The sequence below is a fragment of the Schistocerca nitens genome, chromosome 6, assembly GCF_023898315.1.
Source record: "Schistocerca nitens isolate TAMUIC-IGC-003100 chromosome 6, iqSchNite1.1, whole genome shotgun sequence".
In the NCBI taxonomy this organism is placed as follows: Eukaryota; Metazoa; Arthropoda; class Insecta; order Orthoptera; family Acrididae; genus Schistocerca; species Schistocerca nitens.
The window spans coordinates 369,715,104-369,729,025 of record NC_064619.1 but is presented as its reverse complement, the minus strand read 5'-3'; the positions used below and the strand labels follow the sequence as shown (position 1 = coordinate 369,729,025).

At 38.0% G+C, this 13,922-nt stretch overlaps 1 protein-coding gene across 1 annotated transcript in view; it reads left to right on the top strand.

Moving 5' to 3' along the window:
- The window catches only part of LOC126263367 (FERM domain-containing protein 5-like), a 246,612-nt gene that overhangs the window by 147,421 nt on the left and 85,269 nt on the right, over positions 1-13,922 (top strand). The window contains exons 3-6 of the mRNA XM_049960459.1: positions 1,618-1,722; positions 1,869-1,911; positions 2,274-2,450; positions 8,457-8,668. Of these exons, the coding sequence (XP_049816416.1) occupies positions 1,618-1,722; positions 1,869-1,911; positions 2,274-2,450; positions 8,457-8,668 (537 nt within the window). The remainder of the gene's footprint in view (positions 1-1,617; positions 1,723-1,868; positions 1,912-2,273; positions 2,451-8,456; positions 8,669-13,922) is intronic.

Here is a 13,922-nt window from a genome sequence, read left to right as displayed (position 1 = left end):
CACAGTGTAGTGCTTCGCATAGTGAGAAACAAAGTGCATTGACAGAATGTAATATTATGGTTCATATTTGATAAATGAACTGTGTGGCAATGTACCCACCCAGATGCATGTCAAAGAACCACTAAAGGACAGGGAGGTGCGCTGACCCTGGAATGAACCTGTCCATTGGATTAACAACAAGGGACAGTGTGCCAGTCAGCCTGGGTGTGGTTTTTACGCTACTTCCCACATCCTACTAGTTGAATACTGGGATGGTACCCAAATCCTATGTCAGTTACACCATTCACAAACATTTAGAAAATTGTCTTTCACTTTAACATAAATAACACTACATGCAGACAGATGGGGTACACACATCCCGTCCTGGAGTATAATCAGAAGGTGACAGGAAGGCCATTCAGCCACACATTAAACAGACCATGCAAAAACCATTAATAATCATGCCAGCCCTGTGCCGATGTAGGAGAAAGAAGAAGAACAGTTATATGTGCGAACTAAACTTGCACTTGGCACGGTGCCTGGTGGGAGCGACCATAAAACCATTTCCCATTTACAGTCACTTCAATCAGCCACCATGCTGAGTGTCAACTTAGTTTGCACGTGTAGTATATGGCAGCTTGTATCATTGCTTCATTTGACTTCCTATTGTCATGGAAATTTTCCACAGAAAATGCTGCTATTTCAATAATTAGAACAGAACATTATAATTTCTGAAATGTATCATCAATAAGGCAGGCTATTTTTTGATAAAGAGTTGTTATAATGTACATCAATTTTCTTGTTCCGCAAAATGTAAATTGTGATGTACATTCATAAAAATATAAAAACATGCTAAAAAAGACCTTAAACATAAATTAAATGGTGCAAAATGAAATGAGTTAAAATTTAATGTGGCTGACACTGAAACATGTTCAGCTGTAAATTTGCAGCAATGCTTCATAGCCAAAATCATCAAAGCCATGGCTTACCAAGTAGATTAAAATGCTTAACAAAACTTTAATATCCGTGGATGTGGATGCATATCAGAGACATAACAGTGCAGACAACATTTATCTTATCTGTGCACACCTCTACATAATATTGGTCTAGAGAAGACAGATTTTTGCTTGCTCAAAAATAAGAAATAGATTTTAGTTTAAAAAACAAATTCCCCTCCACTGACTTCTGTATATATTTAAATGGCAATTTAGTTGCACATCCCTTGTATGAGATACTGATTGTAATAAAATATTACAAAAAAATTATTATTATTATTATTCAAATAAACACACTAAACCACCATAAGAATATTTGCAAGATAGAGATATTCATGATATGATCATAATTTGTTCACCAATTGGCTATTTAAGGTATAGGTGGTTGGTGGTGGTCTATAACAGATTATCAGCGTTCTATTACTTTTTATTTTTGAACAGTGAGTACAAGTTAAAGTACATGTATTTATACTTGTAAGATAGGACATTTTATTTTAGTTTCAGTTAAAACAGACACTAATGTCTTCTGCCCTCAGTATTTTATAAAACATTTCTGCAGCACTGCAGTTTTAGAAATTTCACCTATCTTTACTTTTTTATGTGAAGGCATCACTTGTTACTTCATTCACGTGTATTGTTTCAGAATCAACACAAGGGGAAATACCTTCTGGAGTATGTTTGTCGACAATTGAACTTAGCAGAGAAGGATTATTTTGGACTTCGTTATGTAGATGCCACACGACAAAGGGTAAGTAATGTTTTCTTTTTTTAAATGTATTCTTAACCGTCTTACAATCCCAGTTAGTAATCTAACCAGACTGCTCATTTTGAACAAACATACGATGTAATGCAGTACATCAATTCAAAAATTAATTGATGTTGTATTGTTTTCAGCACTGGTTAGACCCGGCAAAGTCTGTGATAAAACAAGTCAAAGGTAATCATGAAAATAGTTTTATTATTTATTTAAATTATATTTTTGCGTTCCATTGTCTTTAAAAATTGATCTATTCTCTTTGCCCTCTACACGTTTTCACCTAGAACTGTATTTTGTGAGTTTCCATTCTATACAATGTACTATACCCATGTTTGTATCCAGCTACTAATCATATGTTGTACACTGGCTATCAGAGTTCATAATATTCTACAAAACAGTGTAACATTATTATATTGATGTATGTATGTCTGATCATATGATCAATTAATTCGTGTAACGTGGCTGGTGATATTTTTTCTCTTGAGATTTAATATATCTTGGAATTAATCAGATCAACTGATGATTCACTCTTGTTATTTCAGATATGGATCCTATATTGTTCAGCTTCCGTGTAAAGTTTTATCCACCAGACCCCTTCAGACTGAAGGAGGAAATAACTCGATACCAGATCTACCTGCAGCTCAAGAGAGATCTCCTCCATGGACGCCTGTACTGTACGCCGTCAGAAGCAGCCCTGCTGGCTGCTTATATAATTCAGTGTACGTGGGCTATACTCTCAATGCACAATATTTGCATCTATAGTAAGGAACAGAGTGAGAGAGCGAGAGGGAGTGAGAGAGAGAGAGAGAGAGAGAGAGAGAGAGAGAGAGAGAGAGAGAGAGAGAGAGAGAGAGAGCATGCTGTTTTCACAAGTAGCTGAAAGACAGGTTGTTACACAGTCAATCCTCATCCATCCTGTGCTATTATTTTTATGTTGACAGGACATTTTGTGTTTCCTGGTTGATTTCTGTTAATACACTGAGAAAAATTAATTTTTAGACATATTACTTCAGTGTGCAGCTTGGTAAAAGTTCATATTCATACAAGGCTGTGTGGCTCTTCTCGTATTTCTTTCTATATTGTGATGATGATGTATTGAAATGCATCAATACTTTAAATTGTAACCAAGACATTACCACAGTTCATTAAGTGCCAGTTTTTCCCTTCACATGGAACTATGAGTTGCCCTCTCTATTTCACTCTCACAGAAGAAATCCTTAATAACCAAAATCCCCACTGTTTATGGTTTAATCATTGCATTAGGTTTTCACAGTTATGAGTTCGGTGAATAATAGTATACATTTATATGTATCAACAACACAAATAGCTCAGGGTTTGGAATATGAACACTTCATGTCTGCAATGAATAATATAAATAAATCTTTACTGGACAGACTATGCATTTTGCTATGGCTCCTAAGCAGAGGATATGGAGAGTGAAAGCTTGTGATTAGTTCACAGCACTTTGGCAGCTGAAACTAGGTTCATCTAATTCTCCTAGAGATTGATGCATCACAGAAATGCATGAAAGTTGATGGAGAGTTGCTAGAAGGACCAGATACAGCCTTTTTGTTTATTTTTGTAAATAAGTTTAGCAACCACTACACAAAACACTGGAAACAAATCAATGCTATATTCACAATGGCTACTTGGTGCTATGGCCTACAATAATTTTCTATATGCTAAGCCTGTCAACAAGCTTAAACATTCTGAAGTGGAAAAAAGTCAGCTAACTATCACAGATCAGAAAACAGTCAAGTTAAAGTATGTTATCAGCACTGTGCTTTCTAGAATATGAAAACAGTAGTGTCTGTCTGGAAACTGAGTAGGTGCTAATAAACATATATTCCATCAAAAATTTCTTCTGCTGTCAAGATTATGTACCTGAGTAAACCCCACCTGATTTGACTATTGGCTTTTTTTCTGTTGAGCGTAATTTTAAGATGGCAAACATAGGAATTAACGTAAAATATTGAAAAGTTGATGTACTAAGTTTGCTACAGAATACATAATAAACACATCTACTATACTTGAATTTTAAACACACACCCCATAAATAGAACGAGATATTCACTCTGCAGCAGAGTGTGCGCTGATATGAAACTTCCTGGCAGATTAAAACTGTGTGCCCAAACGAGACTCGAACTTGGGACCTTTGACTTTCGCGGGGCAAGTGCTCTACCAACTCAGCTACCGAAGCACGACTTACGCCCAGTCTCACAGCTCTACTTCTGCCAGTATCTCGTCTCCTACCTTCCAAACTTTACAGAAGCTCTCCAGCGAACCTTGCAGAACTAGCACTCCTGAAAGAAAGGATACTGTGGAGACATGGCTTAGCCACAGCCTGGGGGATGTTTCCAGAATGAGATTTTCACTCTGCAGCGGAGTGTGCGCTGATATGAAACTTCCTGGCAGATTAAAACTGTGTGCCGGACCGAGACTCGAACTCAGGACCTTTCCCTTTCACGGGCAAGTGCTCTACCAACTGAGCTACCGAAACACGACTCATGCCCGGTCTCACAGCTCTACTTCTGCCAGTATCTCGTCTCCTACCTTCCAAACTTTACAGAAGCTCTCCTGCGAACCTTGCAGAACTGGCACTCCTGAAAGAAAGGATACTGCGGAGACATGGCTTAGCCACAGCCTGGGGGATGTTTCCAGAATGAGATTTTCACTCTGCAGTGGAGTGTGCACTGATAAGAAACTTCCTGGAAGATTAAAACTGTATGCCCGACCGAGACTCGAACTCGAGACCTTTGCCTTCCGCGGGCAAGTGCTCTACCAACTGAGCTACCGAAGCACGACTGACGCCCGGTCTCACAGCTCTACTTCTGCCAGTATCTCGTCTCCTACCTTCCAAACTTTACAGAAGCTCTCCTGCGAACCTTGCAGAACTAGCACTCCTGAAAGAAATGATACTGCGGAGACATGGCTTAGCCACAGCCTGGGGGATGTTTCCAGAATGAGATATTCACTCTGCAGCGGAGTGTACGCTGATATGAAACTTCCTGGCAGATTAAAACTGTGTGCCCGACCGAGACTCGAACTCGGGACCTTTGACTTTCGCGGGCAAGTGCTCTACCAACTGTGCTACCGAAGCACGACTGACGCCCGGTCTCACAGCTCTACTTCTGCCAGTATCTCGTCTCCTACCTTCCAAACTTTACAGAAGCTCTCCTGCGAACCTTGCAGAACTAGCACTCCTGAAAGAAAGGATACTGTGGAGACATGGCTTAGCCACAGCCTGGGGTATGTTTCCAGAATGAGATTTTCACTCTGCAGCGGAGTGTGCGCTGATATGAAACTTCCTGGCAGATTAAAACTGTGTGCCCGACCGAGACTCGAACTCGGGACCTATCCTTTTCGCGGGCAAGTGCTCTACCAACTGAGCTACCATTCTGGAAACATCCCCCAGGCTGTGGCTAAGCCATGTCTCCGTAGTATCCTTTCTTTCAGGAGTGCTAGTTCTGCAAGGTTCGCAGGAGAGCTTCTGTAAAGTTTGGAAGGTAGGAGACGAGATACTGGCAGAAGTAGAGCTGTGAGACCGGGCGTGAGTCGTGCTTCGGTAGCTCAGTTGGTAGAGCACTTGCCCGCGAAAGGCAAAGGTCCTGAGTTCGAGTCTCGGTCGGGCACACAGTTTTAATCTGCCAGGAAGTTTCATATCAGCGCACACTCTGCTGCAGAGTGAAAATCTCATTCTGGAAACATCCCCCAGGCTGTGGCTAAGCCATGTCTCCGCAGTATCCTTTCTTTCAGGAGTGCTAGTTCTGCAAGGTTCACAGGAGAGCTTCTGTAAAGTTTGGAAGGTAGGAGACGAGATACTGGCAGAAGTAGAGCTGTGAGACCGGGCGTCAGTCGTGCTTCGGTAGCTCAGTTGGTAGAGAACTTGCCCGCGAAAGGCAAAGGTCCTGAGTTCGAGTCTCGTTTGGGCACATAGTTTTAATCTGCCAGGAGGTTTCACCCCATAAACAGCTTACAAACATCATAAGATTGCCAGAGGTAATCAGTCAGCTTTCTTCAACTTCCTTCAGTCCTTCGGATTTGATAAATAGATTGCCATAGACTCCTACTCCACTTTCCTTGGAAAAACTTGTTAGTGGTCTCCTTGTTTGCTTTAGTAAAGGACTCTCTACAGAGCAAGTCTTGTATGACTTCACAATTGGGAATGCTAGAACAAAAAGTGAACATTTGTTATAATAGTATTTTCTGGTTTTTGCCAAAGACTAGTCCATAATATCTTACATGGAGAACTAAAGTATAATGATATCCATCTTGCCGGCCAGAGTGGCCGTGCGGTTCTAGGCGCTACAGTCAGGAGCCAAGCGACCGCTACGGTCACAGGTTCGAATCCTGCCTCGGGCATGGATGTGTGTGATGTCTTTAGGTTAGTTAGTTTTCATTAGTTCTAAGTTCTAGGCAACTGATGACCTCAGAAGTTAAGTCGCATAGTGCTCAGAGCCATTGGATATCCATCTTGCATGGATAGAATCCCTTTTTCTTAATAAAAGACAGAGTATCACATTAACAAATTGTATTGTAGAAGAAAATCTAAACTCAAAATCGGTGAAAAATAATATGATGCCTCTGTTCCAAGGTGTCATGCTAGTTCAGCCCTTATTCTTGACCTACATAAATGAATTAACAATGACTGTTATTTTAAAACTATAATATTCACTCATGACATCCTCAATCTTCAGAGGATATTCATCTGTGACAAAACTACAGGCATATAACTATTACAGAGCTGCCAATTTAGGTCTTAGTGTCTCAAAAAATCATTATATGGCATTTCAAACAGCTAAAAATAAACATGAGTATCAAAAATAGATGATACTGTACATACACAAGCTGAAACACTGTGTGTAAACTTTATTTGTATCCCTGATGGGTAAGAAGTTAAAACAGGGGTGAAGGATTGATAACTCTATCAAGAAATTCAGTTCAGCACTTTTTGCACTCAAAAATATATGTCACTGTGGTCACTTTGAAACAAGTAACTAGCTGATTTAAAACACTTTCACTCGATAGTGTCTTCTGGAATTATCTGCAGGACTAATACTGTCAAAATTGACAATGTATTTATTGTAGAAAATTTAGCAAAATGAATATGGTTTAAAGTAAATTATTCAGCAGCACACCTTACAGAAGTTTCTTTGAATACTGTGGCACTAAAAACCCAGATGATGTTCACCCAAACATACAAATCTTCATCATCATCATCATCATCATCAAATGTACTTTCCTTACATTTATCCCTTGTTGTCATTTACATCTAACAATAAGAATTAATTTCAGAAACTAATTTTCATGTAGATTTTGTCTTCTTGCACAGTGTCCAAATTGTGGATCTATATTCTACTGTGAAGGCTTTTAAGAAGCTGCCTCTAGGCATAATGTGAGACGTTGATAATCTTTGCCAGTTTAAAATAAAGCCTTAAACATACCACATCAATTAGTCCAGCAAATTATGAATATTTTCACAGAAAGCTTCTGCTTGCAGCAGGATGAGTTAAATTTCCACTGTAAATAAGAATTTCTATTCTGCATATAGTCCTTGTTTGTTTTCTGTTATTAAAATGTTCAATAGAATCCACTCTGCAGCTTCTCCAGGCACATACCTATATGATATAAGGGAAGTGCTTGGAATTATGTGAAGCAATGTTGAAAACATCTGAAGATGTTAATGATGTCCTTCACATTTCAATTTTGGTGATGAAGCTGACTTTCAGCTGCATGCATACATCATTTATCACAGTGTGAGGATTTGAGGAGGAAAACATACACATTAAATCAAAGATGAATGTATTCTGTATTATGTACGACAAGATGTATATGGTCCATTTTCTTTTAGGGCAACTTCGTTACAGGACAGTCCTATGCCTGAATATTGACAATCTGACAATGGAATCTGCAGGTTGGAATATCAGCAATATAAGGAAAAGATAGATTGCTACTTACCATAAAGATAACACACTGAATTCCAGTCAGGTGCAACGTAAAGACAGTTACACATTTAACATTAAGCCAAAGCCTTCTTCAGGAAAGCATTCTTGTTCGAGCTGCTGGAGATGGCAGTCATGTGGGGACAGGTAGCAGTCATGTGTGCATGAGGTTTGCTTTTTTGTGTAAATGAATGTATGTATGTTTCCATTTCTGAAGAATGCTTTGACTGAAAGTTAAATGTGTAACTGTATTTTCATTTTGCTTGGCTGTAACTCAACAAGTCATCTTTATGGTGAGTAGCAGTCTGTCTTTTCTTTATATAATTAACAATCTGACTTGTTTTCTTTGCAGTGGATGCATACATGCGACATAGATTTTCCAGTGAAATGAATCACTGCCTCACTGGCATAGGAGGATTTGATGATTTCTTAACAGTAGCTAGCACACCTTTTATTTTATTGGTCAGAAGGGTGCTCAGATTCTTTCCCTTTAAATGTCACATGCTCTAAGTGACAAAAAAGCCAGTGAATATGTTCGAGCACTTCCAGTAAGCCATAGAAATTACATAACAACAGCAATCATGTCATTGAAGAGTTTCACATTATAACATGGTATCTTGATGCTTCTTGTAACTGCAAATGTTGTTGAATGATCACTGTCATGTAATATGTCTGTGATTTATTTAATAATGTTATGTTAATTGAACAAAAATCTACTGAAAATGTTACTTTTAATCTTATTACATGCATTAGGGCATTCACAGCATTTAACTTTTTCTACAGCGGAGTTGGGTGATTATGATCCAGAAGAGCATGAAGATAATTATGTCTCAGACTTCAAACTGTTATTAAAGCAAACACCAGAAATTGAGGGAAAGATAATGGAGCTGCACCAAACACAACTCAGAGGGCAGACACCAGCACAAACAGAAACCAATTTTCTGAGGAAAGCCTGCCAGCTGGATACATATGGTGTTGATCCTCATCCTGTAAAGGTAACAGACAAAAAAAAAGAACTTAAGTGGAGCAAAACACATTTGTTGACACTACACAAATAAAGTAGTAAAAATGAAATCAGTTAGTGAAAAGATTCAATTTTAAAACTCCAAGAGTAGTGCATCATTGGCATTTGAGTGCAATTGAGTTGTATACAAATTAAGCAGAGCACAGGAGGTTACTCAGGACCAAGACCATTACAACATTAAAAATGCAGTTTTTTGAGTCACCCTAGATAACTGAAAGAGTAAAATTGTAGAGCGAAAAAGGCATACATTATGAAAGTATAAAAATAAGATTATAATTGAGAAGCATAAAATAGTGAAAATATCCAAAAATATTGTAGCTAGGGTTAATGTAATGTGTTACAGCAACTGATAATGCCTGATAAAAATATCATATGTGATTTTCTAATATAGGAAACTAATTTTGTGATCTTGAAATCAAGAATCCTCATTTCATAGATCATTTTGTAATGAGGCAGGCTATAGGATTGAGGAAGATTGTGCTGGGAGAAGGTGCCATATAGTAATGCATTGATAGGAAGCAAAAAGAAGAATATATGGAAAGACCAATTTGTATGCAGGTTAACACTGTTAAGAAATATGTGAGAACAGAAATGTAAATAATGTGATACACAGATCAGAAATATAGTATATATTAAGTACTGTAGTGTCTCTGTTGTGTTGAATGTGATTTGTTCAATGAAGATTTGACATTTTTCTTCCTTGCCTGTCATTTCCTCGAACCATTCCCTTGAATGCAGTGATGAAAGACATCATCGCTTCTGTGGTGTCACCGCCAGACACCACACTTGCTAGGTGGTAGCTTAAATCGGCCGCGGTCCATTAGTACATGTCGGACCCGCGTGTCGCCACTGGCAGTGATCGCAGACCGAGCGCCACCACAAGGCAGGTCTCGAGAGACGTACTAGCACTCGCCCCAGTTGTACGACGACATTGCTAGCGACTACACTGACGAAGCCTTTCTCTCATTTGCCGAGAGACAGTTAGAATAGCCTTCAGCTAAGTCCATGGCTACGACCTAGCAAGGCGCCATTAGTTACTTCATGAATCTAAAGAGTCTCACTTGTATCATCAAGAATGCTGTATACCAAAGGACGATATAAAAGTTAAGTGTTCTAGTAGCTACGTTCTTTTCTTTATCACATTCATCACGTATCCTGTTCCAGACTTCGCGCCAGTCGGCGTGTGTGTACGTCTGCCCTTTCGGCTACCCGTCTCTGTGGACTGGCTGCCTTAACAGTCCACTACAGCTTCCTTTTTTGGTTATTACTGTAAGGAAATGTAACACTGCTTTTCTTGAATAATGTGCAAACACCTTTTATATATAGTCACACACACTCCGTGTATTGTCCAGCAACATACACATCATCAACTACATAACACCAAGTATCTAACCAATCGAAACGTCCAACATGAAACCTTTACATACAAGTCTATCCAAAGAAAAAATTAATCAGATTAACATTTCTTTTGTTTAAGTAAACATCATATATAATGTATATATGTATTCTCTGAGGACTTCATGCTTCTCCAAAGTAGGCTGGCAATGCTAGGAGTTCCTATATTCATTTCCACACAGATATTTCCCCTCATGAAATTACTGCAATCCGCATCAATTCTGGAAGAAGTGTGTCTTTCCTCAACACAGTTCTCCACATGCAAATAAAGTAACAATTTGCACAATATTTGTGCCCTCCTCTCCTCCTTTATGGTTATAATTTGCAAGTATCATTTGTCAGTACCAATATGGAGGATTCACTCTTTTATTACCATACCATATTTAAAATATAATGACTAATTTGAGATTTTTTTACATTGTGTTCTGTTAATTGCTTTGTTTTATTTTAGCTACTATTACCATACTTTTACAGGGTCTTGTTCTTGCTGTTTTATAACAAAGTATTTTATTTTACTGATGGACATGAAAACGATGTGTTTATTAACAAATAAAACATTACTGTGAAAGTATGTTGGTAGTATTTCATAAAACTTACTAACGTCTTCAAAGAAAATAATTGTCTGTGATGAAATTTCAATTACCTAAAAAATAGCTAATTTCAATGCTTCTAGAAGCAGCAGACTGATGGGCATATACAAAAACTGACAGATAAACCTAATTCTGCATTGCTACACTTCGAAAAATACAAGGATTAGGAGGAAACTTGACTTTTCCAAAACATAGTATGAAGTCATCACTAATAAAGAATGGAGAAGGCTCAACAGTAAAAATATTCTGCAATATAGATACCTGCACATGCTGTAGAGGTCTCTTCAAAGATCTTAGAGTTTCCACGTTCACTTTCCAAAACATTTAATCTGCAATAGTATTTGTTACTACTAATAAAAATCTGTTTTTGGTGAACCATGATTTACACAACCAAATGTTGTTGTTGTGGTCTTCAGTCCTGAGACTGGTTTGATGCAGCTCTCCATGCTACTCTATCCTGTGCAAGCTTCTTCATCTCCCAGTACCTACTGCAACCTACATCCTTCTGAATCTGCTTAGTGTATTGATCTCTTGGTCTCCCTCTACGATTTTTACCCTCCACGCTGCCCTCCAATGCTAAATTTGTGATCCCTTGATGCCTCAAAACATGTCCTACCAACCGATCCCTTCTTCTAGTCAAGTTGTGCCACAAACTTCTCTTCTCCCCAATCCTATTCAATACCTCCTCATTAGTTACGTGATCTACCCACCTTATCTTCAGCACAACCAAATAAAAGACATAAAATTAAGTTCCATGTAGAGTTTACCATCTTGTCTGGGGTTTGGAGTAGGAGTCTGTATTCTGATATGAAGTTTCTCAACAAGCTGCCATGAGACACAAAACAAGAAAGTGCTCATAAATTCAAAGAAAATTAAAAACACACCTTATTAGCCACTCTTTCAATAAATTATTTGATTACATAGCTTCAGAGATTAAAGATTCCTCTTGTTGCTGCATTATAAGTTGCAATGTACTGTTCTTGTGGCATGTGGATAAATATTCTAGTAGCTAGTTTCAAATCAGCTGCAGTTATGATAATTTTACTGGATAAAATGTAGCTAGATAACAGCACAATTAATTTATAGTAGTTTAATGGCAGTTCATTACTAATATATATTTTTAATGGGTGGATTCACAAAGTGAATGCATACCTAGACTTGTTCCACATCCCTGAAGGGTCTTCTTCATGACTGGATCCCAGGAATTGATGAATGCATTTACAATAAGAAACAGTATTGTCCAGTGTATATTAAGCTCACAGTAGGAGGTGTACAGAAGCTATTTAATTGGCAGAGCAGTATATTTATTCAAGGTAGCTATTTTGTTGTTTAATTATACTAACAAGGAACTGTGCCTACACACCATCACTGATTTCATCCAAATTAATGGTATTTGCTGGACTTGACCAGAAATGAAAGTGACAGAAGTGGGCACCCCAGATGGCAGAGTGTTTAGAAAAAAAATTGTATTTTTGGTGTGGGTCAGGCAAGGCATGAGTTGTTAACATTAGAAGAGCTTCCAGGCAGTCATTGGTGTAGTGGAAAGAGTACAGAGTGGTAATCAAAAGGTCAGGAGTCGAATCCCTAAGCAGATTTTTTTTTTTATTTTCAGATTTTTCATTGCTTTACACTGCAAGTAAACTGGAGTTGTTAATATAATGTATTTCTTAATATTTTCATAAAAGGCACACAAAGGAAATCCAAAAGAGAATTTGTGTTAGCAAATAAATTTCCAGGAAGAGGATGTACTTAATGCCCAAGAGGACTCTGCAAGGAACATTCCAAGAAGGGATTTTAATTAAAGCGTAAAGGACATTGTATTCCATTAGTTTCATTTTGACCTTCATGCCACTGCATGCATGTGTTGTTTGCTGCAAACTGTGTGATGAAAGAGAACCCACGATGAATGTAAACCAAGTCTGTTTTTGTGTAGCAATCCTTTTTTTGAAATTTATTTACAGAAACCCTGTGGATCCAGTAACTACCGTCCTCCCTTGGCAATTTATTTGCCATCCCAAATTTGCCTTTCATGTCTTTTATGAAAATATTACTGAATATAATATATTGATGTTGAGCTTATTTTGGTTTATTTGCAGCGTGAGTAACTTAAAAATAGGCAGTAAAAAAAGAAAACCTCCTGTGTAGGGACTCAATCCAAGGACCAAGGGTTAACCATTATGTACTTTTTCCACTGAGCCAGCCACTACCTGGTAACCACAGTAACATTAATGGCTCATACCAGGCCCAACTTATGCAACAATGTTATTTTTTTTCTATATTAGCGATCTGGAGCTCCTACATCTATCACTTTCATTTTCAGCCAAACCCTACAAATGGCATGAATTTGGACAAAATCAATGATGTTGAGTAGGTGTGATCCTCTTGCAAGACAAAATTTAGCCTGACTTTATAGCATTTTAACAACTGTTAACTACTAATGCAGTAGCTAACAACACTTTCTCTTTGTTAATGCAAAACTTGGGCTGTCCATATCCATTAGGGTTCATTATAGTGGAATATACAGAATGTGATAGTTGAATGAGTGGATGGATGAATGAACAAATGAATGAATGCACAGCAGGGCAGTGGGGAGAATGAGACTGAAGTAAAGAAAAAAACCTATCAAAGAAAAACAGAGAAGAAATGCAAATAAATAAAAATATCTTATTAAATGTGGAGAGATACAGAAATAATGGAGAAAGAAAGAAGTGTTGCCTGTAGGAAAACAGCAGAAATTATGATGGGATTGCTGAAGTAGATAACTGACGAATCATTGTCAATATTAACTGCATGGGAAAGATTTGGAGCAAATGGTGAACCGCCATGTAGTTAAGGTCCGGGATTTGGACTGTTCTTCAGTCATTTTCAGATTTGGTTTCAGGTGGTATCATTCTACTGCTGATAATTTGGTCCTGCTTGGTTGCTTGATTGATTTTTATTTGGTTTCATTTGACTATATTTTGTACAGTGCGAGAACACAACAAACTTTCCTATGCATGCATCAAATAATAGATGTTTCTTCCAACCTAAGGAAACCTAAATCACTACGTGGAAATACAACATTGTTGGATAGCCCTATGAACTGGACAATATTTTCTGCTCTTCATGCAGTGGTCTCACTCTACAAATACTATTTTACATGTAGACAACAATATAAGGAAAAGATAGATTGCTACTCACTGTAATATGACATGGTGAGTTGCAGACAGGCACGACAAAAAGACAGTTACACATTTAGCT